At 38.4% G+C, this 21,943-nt stretch overlaps 1 protein-coding gene across 7 annotated transcripts in view; it reads right to left on the reverse strand.

Moving 5' to 3' along the window:
• Positions 1 to 6,625: 6,625 nt before the first annotated feature.
• TBCEL (tubulin folding cofactor E like) overlaps positions 6,626 to 21,943 on the reverse strand; it is a 73,776-nt gene continuing 58,458 nt past the window's right edge. For all 7 annotated transcript variants that reach the window (XM_013054971.2, XM_004750079.3, XM_004750074.3 and 4 more), the window contains one exon: positions 6,626 to 10,653. In XM_013054971.2, coding sequence (XP_012910425.1) covers positions 10,335 to 10,653 — 319 coding nt within the window. In that variant the 3' untranslated portion in view covers positions 6,626 to 10,334. The remainder of the gene's footprint in view (positions 10,654 to 21,943) is intronic.

Below are 21,943 nucleotides of genomic sequence, written 5' to 3' on the forward strand. Positions count from 1 at the left end.
ATACCACTAGGTAAACACTGAGAGCAGCAGAGGTGACGGCTCAGGTGATAAGATGACAGCGGAAGCAGGAGACAATGGTTACCAGTTGTGAACCTGAAATCAATTGCAGTGACAGGCGCTATAGTCCATTCCCCTAACCGCTCTCTTCTAAGGTTCCACACAGGAAAAGAGAGCCACCAGAGAGTGAGAGGAGGTGGCCCTCATCATGTAGAGTGGGATCTACACATTGCATGGAGTAGTCTGTGGTAGATAAAAAAGTGCACTGCTCAGATCCGCCTTCGAGAAAGGAATGCTTTCCTGCCACAAGGATATGGTACGCTGACAGCTTCCGGCCTTTGGCTCCTTCAGTATTTACATCAGTTTCAAGCTGAAGTTATGTTCTTGTTGTGTTTCCCCAAGTGATGACTGAGAAAAGTGTTGGTCAAGGGCCCCAGGCAGGACTCCTCTTTGCCCCAGAGCACCATATTGAGTTGGCAGACTGTCAGGTCTACAGCATGGTCTGTGGCCCTCCTGTCCAATCCTCCTGCCCCTTCACTTTCACACAGGTTCCTCCCCAATAAGCCTTCTGCGCTCCTAACTCTACTCTGGCATCTGCTTCCCAGAGAACTGAATCTCGGATGCTGGTGCTTTGAATAAATTTACAAGCCCTCTGCAACAGAACATTTTGCTCTGTTGTATAATCTGCCACGGAGGTTCCAGATATTTCTGGAGTGTAGTTGTTTCTACCCCTTAACCAATGATTCAATGACGTTCGACTTCCTAGTTCTAGTTCAATAAGGTGGTTACGTCTAAGGCTATACTTACATTCTCCCTGAAAAATGATAGTTATCCATAGCAGGATCCTTGAGATGGAAGAGTTGATGAGGAAGCAGTTATGCTCCTGAAGACTTCTCCTAAACAGTAAAGACATTCAGAATGAAACGATTCTGAAGGGCATCACGTCTGGATGTTTGCTTCTCTTACTGCCTCGGAATCCTCCCTCTTAGATAACTAGATTAACTTTCATAAACTGGGATGCTCGTGTACTCTTTTGGGTTTTCATCTTTTCTGAATTAAAAACATTTTAAATTTAATGGAAGTATAGTTAACATATATTAAGTTAGGTTCTGGTATGCAACATTGTGATTCAACTGTTAAACACATTATAAAATGCGCAGCAAGATAATAAGAGTGTTACAATATTCTTGACTGTATTCTTGTGCTGTACTTTCAATCTCTGTGACTTATTTATTTTATGAATGTGTGTACTTCCTAATCACCTTCACCCATTTCATCCTCCCCCTCTCCTTTGGCAACCACCAGTTTGTTCTCTGTATTTATTTATTTGATTTTAAAGATGCAATTTATTTATTTGAGACAGAGAGAGAGAGAACATGAGCAGGGGAAGAGACAGAGGGAGAGGGACAAGCAGATGCCCCACTGAGCAGGGATCCTGATGCGGGACTCGAACCTAGGACCCCAGGATCACGACCTGAGTGGAAGGCAGATGCTTAACTGACTGGGCCACCTGGGCATCCCTGTTGTCTGTATTTATGAGTCTGTTTCTGTCTCTCTGTTGTTGTTGCTAGTTTTTTTTTTTAAGATTTCACCTGTAAGTGAAATCATATGGTATTTGTCTTTCTCTGTCTTATTTCACTTAGTATAACATCCTCTAAGTCTATTCATGCTGTCATGAATGGCAAACTTTCCTTTTTATGGTTTAGTAATATTCCACTGTGTATAGACACCACCTCTTCTCTGTTCATTCATCTATCAATGGGCACTGGAGTTGCTTTCTTATCTTGGCTATTGTGACTAATGCCGTAATAAACATATGTCTTTTTTAATTAGTGTTTTTGTTTTGTTTGGGTAAACACTCAGAAGTGGAATTACTGAATCATATGGTAGCACTATTTTTAGTTTTCTGAGGAAGCCCCATACTGCTTTCCAGAGTGGCTGCACCAGTTTGTATTCCCAGGGGGTATAGCTCAGGGGTAGAGCATTTGACTGCAGTTTGCATTCCCACCAACAGTGCATTTTTTCCACATTCTCACCAACCTTTGTTATTTCTTGTCTTTTGGATATAAGCCATTCAGTTTTGTTTCTTATAAGCAAAGTAAACAAAGCCAAAACAAAACCTGATGTAAAAATTATTTCTAAATTTTTTCATATACATTAGTATCATGGTGATAATCACTTAACTGCAAGCTGGAAATATTGGGAGTCCAAATTGTACACAAATGACCTGGAACCTGCTTTTTAAAGAATTAATGTTATTTGCCTTTAAGTAATATTTCTTTTTGGGCTGGTCTTATTCATTCTAAATACTGAGCTTGGTCTAAGCTAAAAAAATAAATATGGCTTAATTTTAAGAAAAATGGCATTGGCTCTTTGAAAACCACATTGAATGACACTCACTAATGTTTATTAACTAATCGGCAAGGTTCTCTAGATATAAGATCTAATAAAAGATGGTCATCTCTGAAATCTGAACAAGCACTCCAAGATATTTTCTGAAAGCGACTTTAGTATCTGTATCTAGCCAAGGAGTTTGGAATAGTTAATTCTACAGAGACCCATATAACCAAAAAAGCTCACAATGGGCATTATTCTAACATCCTTGCCGGCACATTAGCGACAGAGCTGGACGGGGGGGCGGGCAGACACACTATATTCCCCATTCACAACGTAGTACCGAATCGTTCCTCTGAAAGAATTGCACTGATCTGTGAGAAGCAGCTCTGATCAAAGCTTCCAGTAGACAATAAGCAGAGGGTATCAGGGCTATTAATCCATCACTTTTCAAGAGCACTCAGCTGAAACAAATGCTCATACATTGTTAAGGATAAATAATACATATACCTTCTCCTGCACAGGTGAAATCTCACCAATGATTAAAAAATTAGACTCCAGAGGAAAGATGGCTCATAGGACAGACAATGTGCAGGGCTCATACAAATTTGCTCATGCAAATTTGTAATGCATTGAATTCTGGTGCCTAGCTTTGCATGCCTAATTGGGGAGGACCCTAGCTTGCTTGCACAAACCAGGAATCATATATCAAGAACAAGATCAGTAAAGTCTTTGTGCAGGGATGGGACATATAATAAAGCCGGGGGAAAAAAAGTTCTTTTTAGGTATGACTAACAGAGAATAATTTGGCAACATCTACCAAAATTACAAACACTTTGGCCTTTTCATCCAGCAATCCCACTTCTAAAAATGTATTCTATAGATTCATTTCAAGTATGTAAGAGAACATATGCTGTTTACTGCAGCAAACTGAACATAGTAAATAAAAGAGAGGGCGAGTTGGAGGGAGGGAAAGAGAAAGGAAGAGGAAAAACTCAAATGTCTATCAATGAGGGTTGAGCCAAACAAATTATAAATTATGTCTATAAATGGAATATTATATATTATACTGCAAACAAAGGACAGTGTGATTCCCAACGTACTGCTACAGAGATCTCCAAGATATGTTTCAAGTGAAAAAAAAAGGTGCGTATAATATATGTAAAAAGGTGCATATACTATGCTAACTTCGCTGTATAAAAGGGGAACAAGATATATTATTTGCTATTATTTGTGTAAACTCTGGAAAGACACATAAGGAACTAATAAAAGTGAAGGACAGGGAGTTAGAGTGGGATTTTCTAATGTATGACATCTTTTTGTCTGGTTTTTGAACTATGTGAGTATTTTCTATTTAGAAAATAGATTCAAATGGTTTTTGAAGAGACTTCTTTTTTTGTAAACAAATTGAAAATCAAACCAAACCAAATTTTAACACAGCCAAAGAAATTCATAATGGCCTGTTTCTACTCCTCGATAGTGGAGTAGAGCTTACATCTGCCCTCCAATGTATCAGATATTTCAGAAAACATTTTTTCTCTTCTCTCTGTATTTCTTTTTGTCTGCCCTCCTCTCACTCTCATTTACTTAACACCTCAATTATATTACATACAGTGACGACAAAGCATCCAAGGATGAAGTCTCTGTAAGAACTGACAAACTGAAATCGCATTGTAATTTTTGGCAGATCTAGATCTTGCAGAACACAACAGATAGCCTGTCCCCTCTATTTTGTAAGCAATATTTATATTCTTCACAAGGCGCTTCCTTACATTCTAAGGAGAAACAACAGCAGTGACAGCCTCATCCTTTCCTGGAACAAAACCTTTGCAACAGGTTGCATTCACTTATAAACATTTTTTTTCTTCCTTGATAACACCCGTTTTCAGTCCACTTAAACACTGTTGCCTCTTTGATCGAAGCTGGAGTTCAAAATGAGTGACCTCTCGTACCTTTGACTGTTTACTGCAATGAAGTTTTAAGGTTCTAGAATGTCCTCAGGTTAAAAACCAAATTCTTACTTTCCTTGCCTCATATTACTTACTGTTTAACTTATTCTTGTCAATGGCGCCCATCACAAATGTCCAAATGACCTGTCAGAGGAACAGGGAGGACAATAGGGCATACACCAACTGTCATCTCCCAATTCTTGACAGAGCATGGGGACAAATTCCAGTTTGGATTCAGAGCCAGCGGCCACATCAGTGCTGTTGTTACAGAGCAAATCAACTTAGCAGATGGGTATTGTGAAACATCTCTTCTTAATGAAATGTAAAGACTGACAATAAAGGTGTGTGTGCATGAGTGTGGAGGGTAATGGAGAACTTTAGCAGCAAGTATTACATCGTATCTGTTAAATGCATGGATCCCACAGCCAGATTCCTTGGGTTTGGATCCTGACTCTGTTAACCAACTGGGTGACTTTTGGCCAGTTACTTAACCTATCTGTGTGCCACTCCCTTCACGAGTAAGAACATGGGAATAACAACAGTGCTAACCTCATAGGGATGTCATGAAGATCAAATATAGGTGAAGCATCTAGGATGGGTCCTGGGTGTAATAAATGTTCATTATTCGAGTTTAGAAGAAACGTGAGAAAGAAGCGTGGTAAGCTCGGACATGGATTGGCAAGGATTCATACGACAGCAACTCTGTCCACTAGGGCTCTCCTTCCCCCTGGGTTTTGGGTTTGTTAGTCCCCTCTTAATAGCTGTGCCTTCAAATGGAGTGCAAGCAAATTATTCAGGTGCCTAAGCCACATCAGAGAAAAGCCTAAGACAAAACATTAAACAGTTAGTAGTATTCTTATTTTAAGAACTGATTTCCTTTTGTTAGTTTGCGCTGTTGGGATCAATTATTATTTAGGCCACTGCTTCAGTATTTTGAAATATGGTTGTAAAAATGCCACTGACTCAGCAGATTAGTGCTAAACTGTAAAAAACCCCAGTTGCGTTGCTCTCTTTAGTTCAGAGTAAGTTGGGAGGCTAGCATGAGAACCTCTCCTTATTATATTCATATATATGACAAATATATATATTTGAACATTTTAATAAATGTTTGTTAAACAAAAAAAGCTAAAGATTTCCAGTGTTAGTCTCACTCACCATATTTTAAGGAGTTACAGTATGGTATGTTATTCCTTTCAGGGATTAACTCAGATCCTAAATCCTGGTGACATTAAAAAGTTAAAAGTAGATGGGGGTGCCCGGGTATCAGTCGGTTAAGTGTCTGCCTTCAGCTCAGGTAGTGATCCTAGGGTCCCGGGATGGAGCCTCGAGTCCTGTCTCCCTGCTCAATGAGGACCCTGCTTCTCCCTCTGCAACCACCTCTCTCTGAGGAATAAATAAAATCTTTAAAAAGAGCTAAAAGAATAAGAAATGACCTATATGGGTTTTAAAAGTTAACTGGCTGAATTTGAGCTCTGAAATTCTAAGTTGGAGACCACAGATAACTAACTTCCTTTCCAGAGGAGAGTTGTAAAGAGAAAGTGACTTCATTTCTCAAAGGTTAACTTTCTTGACTTACATGCATCCTAGTAACTAGTGGGAGTCCCAGAATCTTTCGGCCCAGTGGGTACTGGATGTCTTGACATATGTCTACCTTGCAAGTATACTTGGAGAAGCTCACAATACATATTAACTAAATAGCATTCAGTATAGAAGTTGAAAGTATATTCTTTGAAATTTAAGTAAGAGGCAGAAATATTTAAATTTAAACAGATCGTGATACTCACACCCTTCTGGAACACAGAGAGAGAAGTTAATGGACTCTTCTATATACAGAAATAAAGTACAGTTGTTGGACCATCATTCTTGATATAAGGTTAACTCATTATAGCTTACCAAGAAATTATCGATGTGGGTAGAGTTCAAGTGTCCAAAACTCGAATTCTCACAGAAAATTATTTTCTGAAGACAAAAAAGTGTCACTTGGAAGAAATTTAAGTGCATCCAACTGAGGTTTTCATCCTTATTCAAAAAAGAGGATGCCAGTTATCTTAAAGGGAGGACTTTATCCTTAAAAGGACATTAAGGGAATATCAAGTACATGTTAGAAGTATAAGAATTTGCTAACACAAAAGCAATGATACGCTTCCTACAATCTTTGTTTTACAGCTTTCATTTCTAAATGGCAAAATTCCAAAGAAATTTCTCAAAATGGTCCAATTCTTCCCCGCTTTGGCCAGTTCCCCACAGTACTCAACCACAGCAGTGATGTCGACCTTTGACTATATAAAAATAAGCATGTATCTTGGCCCCAGAACTCCAGAAAAAAACCAGAACACAAAGAGAAATTGGACTTGGATTTTTAATTTTTTTAAAGATTATCTATATATATATATATGTATTAATAAAAAGTGCAAAGAATAGACCTTCATGTTTAAATTATATTCTAAAATAAAATATATATTTCCATTAGCTGCAGGAGACAACTGGCAAGTAAAGAGCCTGAGAGAGCCCAGTCCCTCTCCATCACTACAATGGACATATTATATAGTAAGGAAGCACCTATGAAAAATAGAGTGTTCACAACACATCTGGTAACACAGATAGCTTCTGGGTGTACTGGAAAGCAGTTTGTTTGCGTTTTCAATCTAACATGAAATGAAGGGAAAAATCAAATTCATAAACAGAAATGACATCGCTTAGAACGATCTATTATTTTGTATTCCTGTTTTATATGCCCTAGGGCCTAGCACTTGCCACAGAGCAAGTCGCATTCACACGTGCACTGGGAAGAGCCATCGGCAGTGTGCCTCAAATGGGGGTCAGTTCCTTGTGCATCCAGTGTTCTTTGCTTGGGACACCGCTGACTTAGCAACGCAGCCGAAACACCTGTTGAGGACTGAACTTGCATTTTTTTAAGTGAACAAAATCTTAGCACAAAGCATCATAACATGTGGCTCTGTTACACATAGCTCATGTTTTGGGCTTCTTTTCACCCACGGGTCTTAAAAGAAACAAGGTGTTGGGGGATAGCCACTGCTTTCTTATGTGTTTATGGACATGGTGGCAATAGGTTGCAGAAACAAAAGAAACTTTTAATAATAATAATTTTTAAAAAAAGACACAGGACTCTAAACTTTTTTCCCCCCTCCTTTAAAGCAATCTGAGCTATTTCAACAATTCCATTTTGAAAGCCCATTTCTATTGTGGCTTCAGCAGCTACATGTGGGCACATAGGATCCCTTGGTTTTGATCTGGCTTTCTTCTATGACTCCTTTCCTTTTTCTCCACTGAAAAGAATTTCTATTTTTAAAAAGATATGTTCTATACACTGTGCCTGCAGAGACCTATCTGTAATACTGGCTCGGACAGCATCTTGCCTTATAAATGCCAACAACAGGCTCTTGCTGCATGTGGAGGAAGTCAATATTAAAATACAGAGAAGCTGCTGCCATCGATGATGCATAACTTTGAGACTCAAATGCCCACGGTCTCTTGTCTCCTCTTTTTTGGCCTGTTACAAAAATAATTTGGGTTACAAGGTGTCTACGCAGCACCGATTTTATTTCAAAAGCAGCATCTTTACTCAGCTGCCGAAATAAGTCTACAAGTACACATGCTCAAATAGCTTTTCTCTTTTACTTCTCTTCTGCAGCTCTGAAAGACCGGTCATTGCATTAGACTTTGTCTCAATCAAAAATTGTTCAGCAATTATTAAAACCATCAATTACAATGCCCTAAAAATACCCACACCCACTGAATTAGATGAGAAGTTCCCCTGACATGCAACTGTATAATAGAGGAATTAGGCCTGCAGTTGATGGACACTGTGTTCTGTCATAACAGAAGGAACAGGTCTCTAATAGTAAAAAAGCATTTCATAAAACTTTTGTCATATATAAAATATCTTATTAATTGTGACCATTCCACTTATGATTAGAGCACAACCCAAGTGTTTGCTCTTCCTTCTGCTGTGGGACAGTCAGGGGTCATACAACCTCAAAAAAATAAAAGAGTGCATCTGTTTCCAAGGCTGACAAAAGTGACGGGCTCAGTTACACTGTCTCTCTCTCTCAAACTTGCCTGAACTCATGCGCACTTACACAAAGCACCCACAGTTTTTATCTTCATGACACTGTTGCCACACTTTTTTCCCACTTCCAAAAATCTGTCAGGAAAATGTGATTGCAAAATAATTAATTCTTGTCTCTACCCAGCCTGGATCTCCATCGCTCATTCTTGCTGATTTTGAAAGATCAATTCTGCAGCAGAAGGAGAATAGGCTTCATTCATCTTTCTCAAACCCTTTGGTTTCTACCTTTAATGTTACAGTGGATGTAGACTTGACTCAGTAGGACTGGGTCAAAGGCTTTATAGATACTGAACCTGAAGTGCATTAAGAGAATAAATAGGAAAAATTTAAAAAGTAGCAATAATAATCACAACTCTGCATATGTGAAGAATTTACAAGAATTATCTAAAAATTTCGTAAGAAATTAAAGGATTTTGTAGCAGTGGTGGAATCCTATAACAAAGGTCAAAAGGTCAAATGCAATCAGATAATGATTACATTCTTGGAAAAATACTTCATGCGCACATCACCTGCCCTTAGTGATGCCAAGCCTTCCCCAAGCCTCCCATCTGTAAATATGGTAGACCAAGAAAGACATCTATCACAGAAAGGGGTTACCCTGTTTAATGAAGGACTACAAGAACAAATGCAAAGATTTCAGGGCAGGTGAGGAACTAGCTTTTAAAGAAAAGTGCTTAAATATGCTTCTGCGAAAAATAGGACTTGTAGGCAATTCTGAAGTTTTGACACTTAGACTTTACTCATAGATTAGGCAGAGTTGTTCTTTGGGAGGGGCAACTAAGTTGAAATGCAAAACAAAAAGAAGGGTCCAATTATGACATCACAGCATCCCAGGGAAGAACTGGGAATCAGAACTCCCTTTGATTAAGATTTCCCACTTTTAATGCAAAGTGTAAGAGCCAGGGCTTCAAATGACGACACGGGCAGGGAAGTCACAACACTCTTCCTCCTGGATGGCTTGACTTTTCTCCCACTCTACTCCCTCACACATGCCATGGACAGTCAGCTAGCTAAGTCCCAGCTCTCCCGGCATGTATATCCATTATTCTACTGGGCTCTTCAGAAAGTCAGGCCTCTATTCCCAACGGTTTAAAGTAATGAGAAAGATAGCTAGAGATGAGGAAGTACATTTGACAAGCAAAAATAAAAGGACTGTGGTACGTGACACGCTTTGTGTTATGGAAGTGAGGGTGGACGTCTTCTGTGCGGGACACTGAAATGGACGTGGTTACACACAAAGGGCCCAGGCTGCTCTGCCCACGCCGCCAGGACAGCAGCGAGTCTTCCTGGAGTTTTAACTCTCTGTCTTCAAGATCCTAACAGAGTTACAGGTTCTCACGGAATACCTGAGTTCAGAATCAGGTTGAAAAATGCCTAAAACACTATAATTATTTCAAAAGGGAGAAATGAAAAAAATTGTCCACACTGAGAAATGAGAAGTTACTTATGGACAGGATTAGAACTATTAGGTGAACACGTGCTGACACAAGTCCAAATGAAAATCTGAACCACAACAGGAAAGGAGGGAGAGAGGGAAGGACAACGGAAGAACTGGGGGAGAGAAGTGCTGGCCCTTCCTGTCAAGCTCCCTGCTCCTGATTTCAATCCACAAGTTCCCCTTCTGCGGGGAGGACACACGGCTCATGCTATCTTCACAAATATACCTAAATGGTCATTTAGTGAACACAGTAAGAAGTCGGCGATTTCTTGGTCATCTTTCACGAGGGAGGGCACAGGGATTGGAGATGTGGCCAATTCTGCTGGCTGAGTTGAAGAAATCTGTGGTAGAAAATACCAAAAACAGCCCCCTCCCCATCCTAGGGGGAAAAAAAAATATACAAAACCCCCCGAAACCCAAACAAAACGAAACAAAACAACCTTCTCCCTCCTAAAGAAAACCACATTGGAAACAAATGCCCTGCAAGAAGTCCTTATGTATGTGTTTTTTACAAGGCTGGTCGAGGTTATTTTGTTTTGGATTCCACATAAATTTTATCTCCATCCCTAATGCCAAAAGAATGCAGTGCCCGAGAGCTGTACTTCATTTCCTCTGGGCCAAAGGGTGCTTCATGATCAAAATAGTAGAGAAGCATGTTGCTTGTGGGTAACTGCACTAGAGTTTTTAATTGTTTCTTTAGTTCTGCAACTGTTTGGTCCAGACGAATGCTCATTTCTTCCACCTGATCGTTAAAGTGGACTTCTACTTTCGCACTGCTCTGTGGTCTTAGGTCCACTTCTGCCAAAGGCTCCAACTTCCCATATTTTGTAATCAGTTCATGATACCTAGAAGGATAACAAAAACAAAAAACAAAAAAACAGTGTCAGGTTAAGCCACTGGCACACGAACTATGAACTTCTTCAGAACTCCAGTGAGCGACACTGCTACAATCCTATTCTAATATCATCTCCATCCACCTATCTGCCTGACGAACTATTTGTGTAGCTGTGATGGGATACGGTTGCCCTTTTGCGGCCACAATAAAACCACATCCTTGTGGATAGGAGAGGAATCTGTCCTAAAGATGGTCACCATGCCTGCTGTTTATTGTTACCGAAGAATAGATTTAGGCAGGAAAGGAAAACTTAGAAAAGCAGACAAAAGGATTACAGAGAGAAGTCTAATCACTCTGTAGAACTTGCTTTCTTGGGTGTCATCATCAAGGGCGTATATCTAAGCACACGTTCTTGGTGACAGATGGGAAGACGGAACGAGGCCAGTTTCTGACCACCAGAGAAGATAATTTACAAACCATAACAAAAAAATCCAGTTGTGTGTGAGCTGTTAATCCAGGTTTTTCAGTGATTTTTGTTTGAGTGTTCAGTGTAGTCTCACTGGCTATAAAGAAGGTCTTTGCGGAAGAGTCAAGAATACATTCCTGAGGGGTGCCTCGGTGTCTCAGTCGGTTGAGTGTCTGACTCTTGATTTCTGTTCAGGTCATGATCTCATCAGGATCATGATCTCAGGGCCATCAGACAGTTCCCTCTTGGGCTCCATGCTGGGTGGCGAAGGCTGCTTGAGATTCCTACTCCCCTTCTCCCTCTGCCTGCTCCCCCACCACCCTCTCCCTCTCTCTCAAATAAATAAATAAACCTTAAAAAAAAAAAAGGAGTAAGTTCTTGTGAAAAACTTGTAAATGGCAAATACCAGGAATACAAGTTCCTTGACTGAGGCAGTAATAAAGAGCAGAAGCTACCAAGAGGAAAATGAGTTATAGAGGTGAAACTTGGGCCCATAAGGTCAAGTTTCCCATGTGGAAAATCCTGTCTCCACTGCCAGCCTTTTTACTAAAGTCTGGTTTTACTGAGGAAGTTGAGCAATTTTCTACAAACCAGAGAAGGAAAAAATGATCAAAAGACCCAATAACAGCTTTATTATAACCAAAAAATCCTGAGGTTAATTCAAGATCAGAATACAGTGGTCATGTAAGATTATTCCCCCACCCTACTTTTGGCTTTAATTCAGTTAAGTCAGTGTTAAAAGGTTGGTAGGAATATTAAAGACAGAGTAGGACATGTGTGGGTAAGCACGGAGGTAACCATTTTCATTAAAGGGAGTAACAGTATATGGTAAAATAGTACTGGCTTTGGAGTCAGAAGATCTGACTTCAGAGTCTTGACTCCATCTTATAATTAGCTGTGTGACTCACCAAATCAATCTCTTTGTATCTCAGTTTTCTCATTAGTTAAACTGGGATTAAAAAGTCTGCCCTCCCTACCTTATAAAACAGTCAAGAGAATTATATTACATAATAGATGAACATGTAATTTGTAAATAAAAAATAAACACTACATTCCTATCCTGGAATTTACATTATTAAAATACACATACCCCTTTAGAAAACAAATGATTGAAATCTATTTAGAACTTCTCGGAAATGATGATGCTATGACGAAAGAGATTACAGAATCTTCTCTCGAAACTTATGTCAAAAACAGTATTTTTTAAAAGGATAAAAATATCACAACCAACAACTAACAAAGAAAGAGAGGGAATAAGCTTATCGTAATAGGCTTTATTTAAAAGGAACCAATGGCAGTGTACTAGGTTGTTCTGTTAAGCAAAGATCCTAATTCAATACCCAGAATTCATTATGGAGGAAGAAGATAAAGAGCTAAGTGTGCTAACACTTCCCAATTTAGAGAAAATTGGGCTGAAGTGTGAAGGAGTGAGCCCCAGGAAGTCTGAGGAAATACTGTGGGGACTAGAAACCTCTATGTCCCACTCCCAGGATGTCAGGATCTTAGCAAAGGCAAACAAAACAAAACAAGGCCAAACAAACAAAAAGCAAAACTACCAAGACCTGAAATTTTCCAAGGCTCCAAACTGAAAAAGTAAAATGATTCCAACTCTAAGGGTATCTTTCCCTACCCACATCTCCTACTATATGCCCTCAAACAAGTGAAACTAGGCTCTGATAATTTCACAAAATCTTAGAAAAGACAGCGGAACCCAAGGGGTCAAATAAAAGCTGAACCCAACTCCAGAGATATTTTCCCCTCAGACTACAGAAAAGTCCAATTGTAATACCACAGCTCTCAAACTCTGCCTCAGAGGAACAAAAGAAACAATGGTGAAGGGGTCAAGGAGAGTTTACTTATACTATGTTTCAGTAAAGAGATGGTCTGGAGAGAGGTGCCCACTTTTAAGCATAAGCAAAGAGATACAAAATGGCAACTAAGCACATAACACAGCAAAAGGAATAAAAGAAAGAAACACACAGTGAGTAAAATGCAGAGGCAGAACACAATCTGAAAGAAAAAATAACTGAAGACAAGGGGTCTAGAACTTATTAAGTATGAATATTATAAAACAAGAGCTCAAAGAGAAATGACCAACAGAAGGAGATGAAAAGAAAGACTGCAGAGCCAGTGAAACAAATTGAGAAGCAAAACAATGCCACTGCTGACCAAATAAATAAATTAGGAAGCATGACCCAGGAATATTATACCTCGCCAAGTTTTCTTTAGAAAGAAATTTAAAAGGCAGCGATTCTGAAACAAGAACAACTTAGGAAATAAGGCAGCCATGTGTCCTTCTGAAAAAGATAAACACTGCTCAACAATGAGTTTAAGAACCAGTGCTAAGCCTTAAATCAATTTAAATATAAAACTAAAACTTACAATAATAATTATATAATTATAGACTTATTTATATTTGGCACTATGGTAAACTGAATTAATCTCAACCATAAACATATGTGTACACAAAATTATGACCCACAGGCAGAAACTGGCCTACTTGATACAACTGGCCTAGTCCATCTACAAATTAAATTACCTATAAATTAGGAAACTAAGGTCCCATAGTTTTCTCAAAATCAACACATCCAGAAATAATTTGTTGTTACTCCTCATCTTTTCTGGTCTTTTTATGTCAGTAAATGGCATGAAGAATGATCTCCTCATCCTAGCCAGTAGCTGGACAGTCATCCTGATTCCTTGCTAGCCTTCTTTCCCACCACTCTAATTCAATAACCTGGAATGCTAGAACATTCTGTGGATGAGCTTCCCCAGGATCCGTTCCAGCCTCCTCTGGAATGCCTCCCTCCTGTACTGCCAAGACTGGGAAGATAAAAATGGCATTTTGCGCACTCATTTGCAGGTGAGATTTGGCTTCTCTCACTTTCATTCAGTAGCCCTGGGGATAAATATAATGGATCTAGCAGATGGTGAGGGCACATTTTGGGTATAGGCTCCCTAATTATCCAACTGCAGTTCAAACACTGTTCCTGGAGTTAACACCCTTGGCAGCAGTTTGCTGAACCCCCAGATGACAGTAAAGCTGGTGTGATTCAGCACCAGGGACAGCAGCTTCAGGAGTACCATAGGCAGCAGTGCCATTGGTGGGTCAGTTCTGCAGTATCATTTTAAGGCAATCCTAGAGACAAAGCCCTTCCAAAAATTTTTGTTCAACACCCATTCCCTGTATTAAACCCCTTTCTTCTTCTTCTTTTTTTAAGATTTTATTTATTTGATAGAGATCACAAGCAGGCAGAGAGGCAGGTGGTGGTGGGGGGAAGCAGGCTCCGGACTGAGCAGAGAGCCCGATGTGGGGCTCGATCCCAGGACCCTGGGATCATGACCAGAGCTGAAGGCAGAGGCTTTAACCCACTGAGCCACTCAGGCACTCCAAACCCCTTTCTTCTTAACATAGCTAGCATAACTTCTATTATCTATAACCAAATCCCAAATGATACTCCTTCAAAAGATTTCCCATAACTTCAGGGTGGCCCCAAACTGACTCTTGTCTATATTACAGCCAGTGACTGTTATAAAACACCAATATGACCTATCGCCCCTCTACTGAAAACCATACAAAGCCCATCAGAATAAAGCCTGAACTCTGTGGAAGGCAGAATTTTGGCCCCCACAATCTTCATCCCCTGGTGCTCTTCTCAAGATTATATAATATTATACTGCATTATTGACCTTAAGATAGGGAGAGTCACTGAATGTGACTAATCGAATCATATAAACTGTTAAAAGCAGTGAAGCTTCCCAGGCAGCAGCAGAAGAGGAAGTCAGAGAGCTTCTAAGCATGAGAGAACTTGTTATATCATTGCTGGCTTGAAGACAAAAGTGGCCACATGTAAAGCAGGAGAAAGTACAGAATTCTGCCACCATCCTGAATGAGACTACAAGGTGATTCTTCGCCAGAGCCTTCAATAATGAACACAGCCCTGCTAACCCCTTGATTTTGGCCCTGTGGGACCCTAAGCAGAGAACCCAGTTAAGCCACATTGTACCCACACTTCTGACCCACAGAAACTATGACATAATAAGCAGGTATTGTTTTAAACCACTACATTTAGGGTAATTTGTTATAGTAGCAATAGAAAACAAAGTGACTGTAAAAGGCCCTTCATTGAACTATAGCTGCAAACTTCATTATTTGGTTCCTTCATAACTTTGCATCCCTATTTTGTACCATAAACATGACCACTTCTGCACCTGCCTTTCCACTCATTTAAACCTTAAAAATCAATGTTTATTTATTAATTTTCAGATAAAGACAATAGACTTTTATATATGGATAAAAGTTTTGATATGGGCTATAATAAATACTCATTTTTATTCTATAAAAATTCTTTATTCTATAAAAATGAAGGAAAATAACCTCATTGTGTATCACTACACACATTAAATATGCTCCCTTAAAAGTTAAATAAGTAAAAAGTATGACTTTTTTTTTTAGAGGGTGGGAGGGGCAGAGGGACAGGGAGAGAGAGAATCTTAAGCAGACCTGACAGGGAACTTGATCTCACACCCCAAGATCAGGACCTGAGCCAAAACTAAGAGTTGGACATTTAACCAACTGAGTCACCCAAGAGCCCCTAAAAAGTATGAAAGTATGATTTTAATCTCCATTGAAAGATTTTATTATTTTTGTATTATCTTTTGTATTATCTTATTTTGTATTATCGTTAAGCAGGGCAAATCAGTAAATCAGGTATTTTATTCATTATTCAACAGTCCATCCAAACTGAACTATAGCTGCAAACTTGGTATTATCTGAGCTTTTATCATCAGTCCCAAAGCTATAGTCTTGAGAGGTAAATGGCTTCTGATGACTAAGTATTCTTTAAAATGAATAATCTTGATTTATATTAATATTCTCAGTCAGTACTTCTACCTGAGAACAGAAGTACTGACTGAGAATATTAAACACCATTCCACTATGACCTTCTAATAGAAAATGACCAATCACAAGAGAAATTAAATTTACTACACACAGCATAAAGACCAACATGACCACATGAGCAACTGAGAATGATAAATGGAAACCAAACCCTAGGTACAACCTTGGGAAGACACGACCACAGGCAAACTGGCATTGTGCTTTCTTCTTTCTTCCTATTAGAGAAAAACACCCACTGAGAGAACAGCTTCTTCCAATTTCAAGAGTCTCTGAATCACGAGCAGTTAGAAAATAGCCTCCTGGTAAATAAAGTGCGGTTGAAGGTGGCCCTGACCGAGGGGGGAATGGGGAATGGAGCCAACCTCAGTGGAGTGAAAGCAGCTCCACCTCCAGGGCCCATAGGCACGCCTTCACACGTGAGAGGCTCTGGGGCCATGGCACACCTGCCTAATGTGATACACACATGAGCAGATTCCAGTAGCACAACAGTCAGGCTGGGAAACGTGCACCCCTTCCTCCTTTAGCCCATTGTCATTCTTGATTCCCAAGATACCTGAGAGCATTTCTTCAATCACAATTCAGTCACAGGTCTACGACTCCAGAATAAATGAATACTTGACATACTACTTAGACTGCAGTTTCCTATCATAAATCTTACTCCGAGGGCGAACTCAGAATAAAACCTAAAACTCAAAGATGGATGGAGACAAAAGATAATTCATTCTCAGCTCTGACTAGCCTTATAAACTAAGTCATACAAACAGGAAATATTTTACATAATATTTAGGAAACTGGAAAACTAAAGTAAGCTTAGACAGGGGGCTTTAGGCAGCACAAAGATTTTATATTTGGATTTCATACCATTTCCATAAAAGGTATAGCTACAATCTCAAGGAACATCCTAGAGAAAAGTAATGGGATTTACATTTTATGCATGTGCTTATACCACAATGGGATTAGTATGTAGCCCTTACAAATGCTTAGAGGTATACTCAAACATGGCTTCTGTAGTAGCTAACAATTCTGTTAATCCATTGTTCCTCAAATGCAGACCCATATTGAACCAACCAGAGTCTTTATTTTGAATAAGACTATCTAATTCCAAAATAAATCCCTAATACGTACATCTCTCTCTTTAAGGAATATGACAATGAAACATGAGAAATCTCTGATAGTTCATTTGTTTTGGCTAAACAAAATCACTTAAGTATAACTAGAAGAAAAACATTCATTTAGTTTACTTTGTTTCCCAAGGCATTATGAAGGATTCAAATGTCCACAATAGCCAAACTACAGAAAAAGCCTAGATGTCCACCAACAGACAAATAGATAAAGAAGATGTGGTGTACACACACACACACACGAATACTATGCAGCCATCAAAAACCAAAATCTTACCATTTGCAATGACGGGGATGGAAACAGAAGGTAATTATGCTAAGCAAAATAAGTCAATTAGAGAAAGACAATTATCATATGATCTCTCTGATATGAGGAATTTGAGGCAGGGCACAGGATTGTGGGGGGAAGGGAGGGAAAAACGAAACAAGATAGGACTGGGGAGGAAGACAAACGATAAGAGACTCTTAATCTCAGGAAACAAACTGAGCGTTGTTGGGGAGTTACAGGAGAGGGATAGGGTGGCTGGGTTATGGACACTGGGGAAGGTATGTGCTATGGTAGGTGTTGTGAATTATGTAAGACTAATGATTCACAGACATGTACCCCTGAAATAAATAATACATTATATGTTACTAAAAAAAAAAAATATTTTCCAAACATCTGATTGCTATTGTTTAATCTCTCTTGCTATGTTATGCTTCTGCTCATGTTGATACGGTGTCATATCATGGCACATCAAAGAAATCTCCTTAACATTCTACAACTGGGCCTTCATACACCACTGAAACAGTTTTCTCAAGGTCACCAATATATTACTATTTAAAACACATAAACCTCATAACATAGGCACAGAAAGGACTTTATAGATCAACTATTACATATTTTACAGATATAGTAACTGGAGCTAGTTTGTTAATCCAAAGTCTAAAAGCTGGTGAGTGAGAGGGTGGAAGGTAGAACTCGGGTCTTGCTCTCAGATCATCGTTCTTAGTTCTCATCACTTCATTGGTTTGCTAGAGTAATAAGTACCATTCTAGAAACTCTCTTCTTCTTGGCATTTTAAATGCACTTTTTAATCTCTCTTTAGGGATTCTCATTTCTCTTCTGACCCTCTACACTTGTGTAGTTCTCAAGATTCTTTCCTGTATTTTCCTCCCTTTTCTCTGTATGATCTTCTATCATAGATCTCATTCTCTTACTTAGCTCAAGCCATTGATGTTTTCCCACTTGTTTTCTTCAAGCTTCTATATTTCATCTACCTCCAGGAATATTAATTCTCACGTTTCATACACAGCAAAGATTCTTGAACTGAAGTTAGTCCTTTTCATAGAGTATTTCATCAAGGCTTAAGTCACAGAACTTGTTTCAACTCACTATTTTTTAAACTCAAGTACTGCCAAAAGTATCTAGTGAATAGATAAACAGAATGTGGCTTATTCATATAATAGCATATTACAGAGCAGTTAAAAGAACTATTTTGATCTATATTTATCAGTATGATTAGGCCTTTGATCAAACTGACTCCATAAACTCAGATGTTAATATACTTCTGCTCCAAACATAGAGTAAAATGGATAAAATATGAAAGGTTGAATCCCAAGAAGACATAGCATGGGCTCAAAAATAACAGACATTGCCACAACCCGGACACAGAAAAGAAATGCAAAGCATACAACTAACCACAGAACCACTGGACTCTATATCCAAAGTAGGCAGTGGCAGCCAGGAGCTAAAGTCCTGTTAGGCAAAGGAGATTAAAAGTACTCCATGGGAGAGTCCGTTTCACTGCAGGAAGCAGGGGTAGGGCTGGAGGGAGGTGAGGCTGGACATAAAATAAGAATGCAAAAAACTGCTGCAGATCCACTGCCTAGGGCTACCTCTTTAGAGCAAATAATCTAGATAAAAGAAGAAAAAAGATAGCTCTACCACCAGGAATTGCATTAAATCACCTGGTGCCTAGGTAGGTAGATATGTATCAAATGCAATTACTGTGGGCCAGGAGTCTGGGGAGCGGGTTAGAGACAATTGCAAAGCCATTAGATAGAGAGTGGTAAATCTGAACAGGAAGTATGTATGTACGGAACAACACAGCTTTAAGATAATGAAGCAAAACTGATAGAGTTGAAAGTAAAAATAAACAAACCCATAACTACAGCTGGAGACTACAACACTCCTTTCTCAATAACTGATACAACAAGTAGACAGAATACTATTAACAATAAAAAAGACCTGAATACTACTAAAAACTTGACCTGACATTTAAAAAACACACTTCTCAACAACATTAGAACACACATTTTTTTCTATTATGTACGGAGTATTGACCAAAACAGACCATATTCTAGGCCAAAAACATACCTCAATAGGTTTAAAAGAATTAAAATAAGGGGCACCTGGGTGGCTCAGTGGGTTAAAGCCTCTGCCTTCCGCTCAGGTCAAGATCCCAGATTCCTGAGATCAAGCCCCACATCGGGCTCTCTGCTCAGCAGGGAGCCCGCTTCTTCCTCTCTCTCTGTCTGACTCTCTGCCTGTGATCTCTGTCTGTCAAATAAATAAAATCTTAAAAAAAAATTGAAATAGTACAAAAAATGTTATCTTACTAGGGTGAAATTAAACTAGATATCATTAACAGAATAATAGCTGGAAAATCCCCAAGTATTTGGAAAACACACCACACACTTTAAATAAACTATAAAGTGTCAAAGAGAAAGTCACAAGGGAAATTCGAAAGTAATTCTGAATTCAATGAAAATGAAAATACAATATATAAAAAAGTATAGAATGTAACTAATGTGGTGCTCAGAAGGAAATTTATATAATTAAATGTTTATAAGAGAATGAAGAAAGGTCTCAAATCAATGATCTAAGCTTCTATCTTAAGAAGCCAGAAAAAGATGATCAAATTTAACCCAAAGCAAGAAGACAAGAACTAGTAAAGACATGAGCAAAAATCAGTGAACTAGAATGCAGAAAAAAAGAAAAGAAAAGAAAAGAAAACCAGTGAAACCCAAATCTGGATTTTTAAAGTAAGATTTTATGTATTTATTTAGAGAAAAAAAGAGTGCATACAAGCAGAGGGGAGAAGGAGAGAGAATCCTCAACAGACTCCACATGGAACCAGATGGAGGCTCGATCTCATGACCCTGAGACCATTTCCTGAGCTGAAATCAAGAGCTGGATGCTTAAGTGACTGAGCCACCTAGGTGCCCTGCAATATGGATCTTAAGGTGAGCAAATTTGACAAATCCCTAGTCAAACTGATCAAGAAGATACCAACATCAGAACTGAACAAAGGAACACAACTACAGACCTTATAGACATTAAAGGTTTATAATAAATGAATATTATGAACAACTTTATGCCTATGAATTCAATATCTAAGATGAAATGGATGAATTCCTGCAAAGTCACAAACTACTAAAGCTCATTCAAAAGAAAGAGATAACTTGAATAACTATATCTAGTAAATAAATTTAATCATAGTTAAAGCTCCCAGCAAAGAAAACACCAGGTACAGATGGCTTCACTGACAAAATTCTACAAAATATTTAAGAATATTAACACTACATAAAATATTTAGAAAAGAGGTGCAAAAATTCATGAACTCATTTTATGAGGCCAGTGCTATCCCAAATTTGAAATGAGAAAGACATTATAGGAAAAGAAAATTAAAAATCAATATCCCTATGAACAGATGCAAAAATCATCAACAAAATATTAGCAAATGAAATCTACCAGTATAAAGGAGATAATACATTGTAACCAAATGAGTTTATCCTGGAAATTTAATGTTGGTTAAACATTAAAAAAAAGTCAGCCAATATAATTCACTATATTGACACACTAAATGAGAAAAACTGTATAAATTTTCAATAGATGCTAAAAAAGAATAAGAAAGGAAAAAAAAATTTAAGGGGCGCCTGGGTGGCTCAGTGGGTTAAAGCCTCTGCCTTCTGCTCAGGTCATGATCCCAAGGTCCTGGGATCAAGCCCCGTGTTGGGCTCTCTGCTCAGTGGGGAGCCTGCTTCTTCCTCTCTCTCTCTCTCTCTCATTCTGCCTGACTCTCCATCTACTTGAGATCTTTGTCAAATAAATAAAATCTTTTTAAAAAATAAATAAAATAAAAATAAATAAAAATTTAAAAAGTCAAATGGATTGGAAAAGAAAACACATCATGCCTTACAACCAACAAGACTGTCTTCAATAAATTTATAAAAGAACCAGTTGAACTCATAAGTTTATTAGAAAGGTTGCAGAATACAAGATCAATATATAAAAATTCTATGTATTTCTATATCTAGCAATGAATAATTAAAAATTGAAATTTAAAGAAAGTACTGTTTATAACAGGACTAAGACACATGAAATCCTTAAGTATAAATGTAATAAAATATGAGCATGATCTTTATGTGGAAAAATACAAAACACCAATTTCTGAAAGAAATCAAATAAGAAATAAATGGAGAGATATACTGGTTCATGAGCAGGAAGACTCAATATTATTAAGATGTCAGTCCTACTCAAACTGTCCTGCAGATTCCACAAAACAACAATCAAAATCCCAGTAGAATTTTTTTCTTATAATTCAACAAGCTTATCCAAATATTTATATTAAAAGGCAAAGGAACTAAAATAGCCAAAATAACTTTGAAAAGAAGATCAAAGTTGGAGAACCTACACGTTCTGAATTTCAAGACTTACTATAAAGCCACAGGAATCAAGACAATGTGATACTGGCAAAGAGGACAGACTCATAGATCAATGGAAAAGAGCATAGAATCTGATTTTCAACAAAGCAGATTTTCAACAAAA

Source organism: Mustela putorius, unplaced genomic scaffold (genome assembly GCF_011764305.1).
Source record: "Mustela putorius furo isolate JIRA1106 unplaced genomic scaffold, ASM1176430v1.1 tig00000460_pilon_pilon_pilon, whole genome shotgun sequence".
In the NCBI taxonomy this organism is placed as follows: Eukaryota; Metazoa; Chordata; class Mammalia; order Carnivora; family Mustelidae; genus Mustela; species Mustela putorius.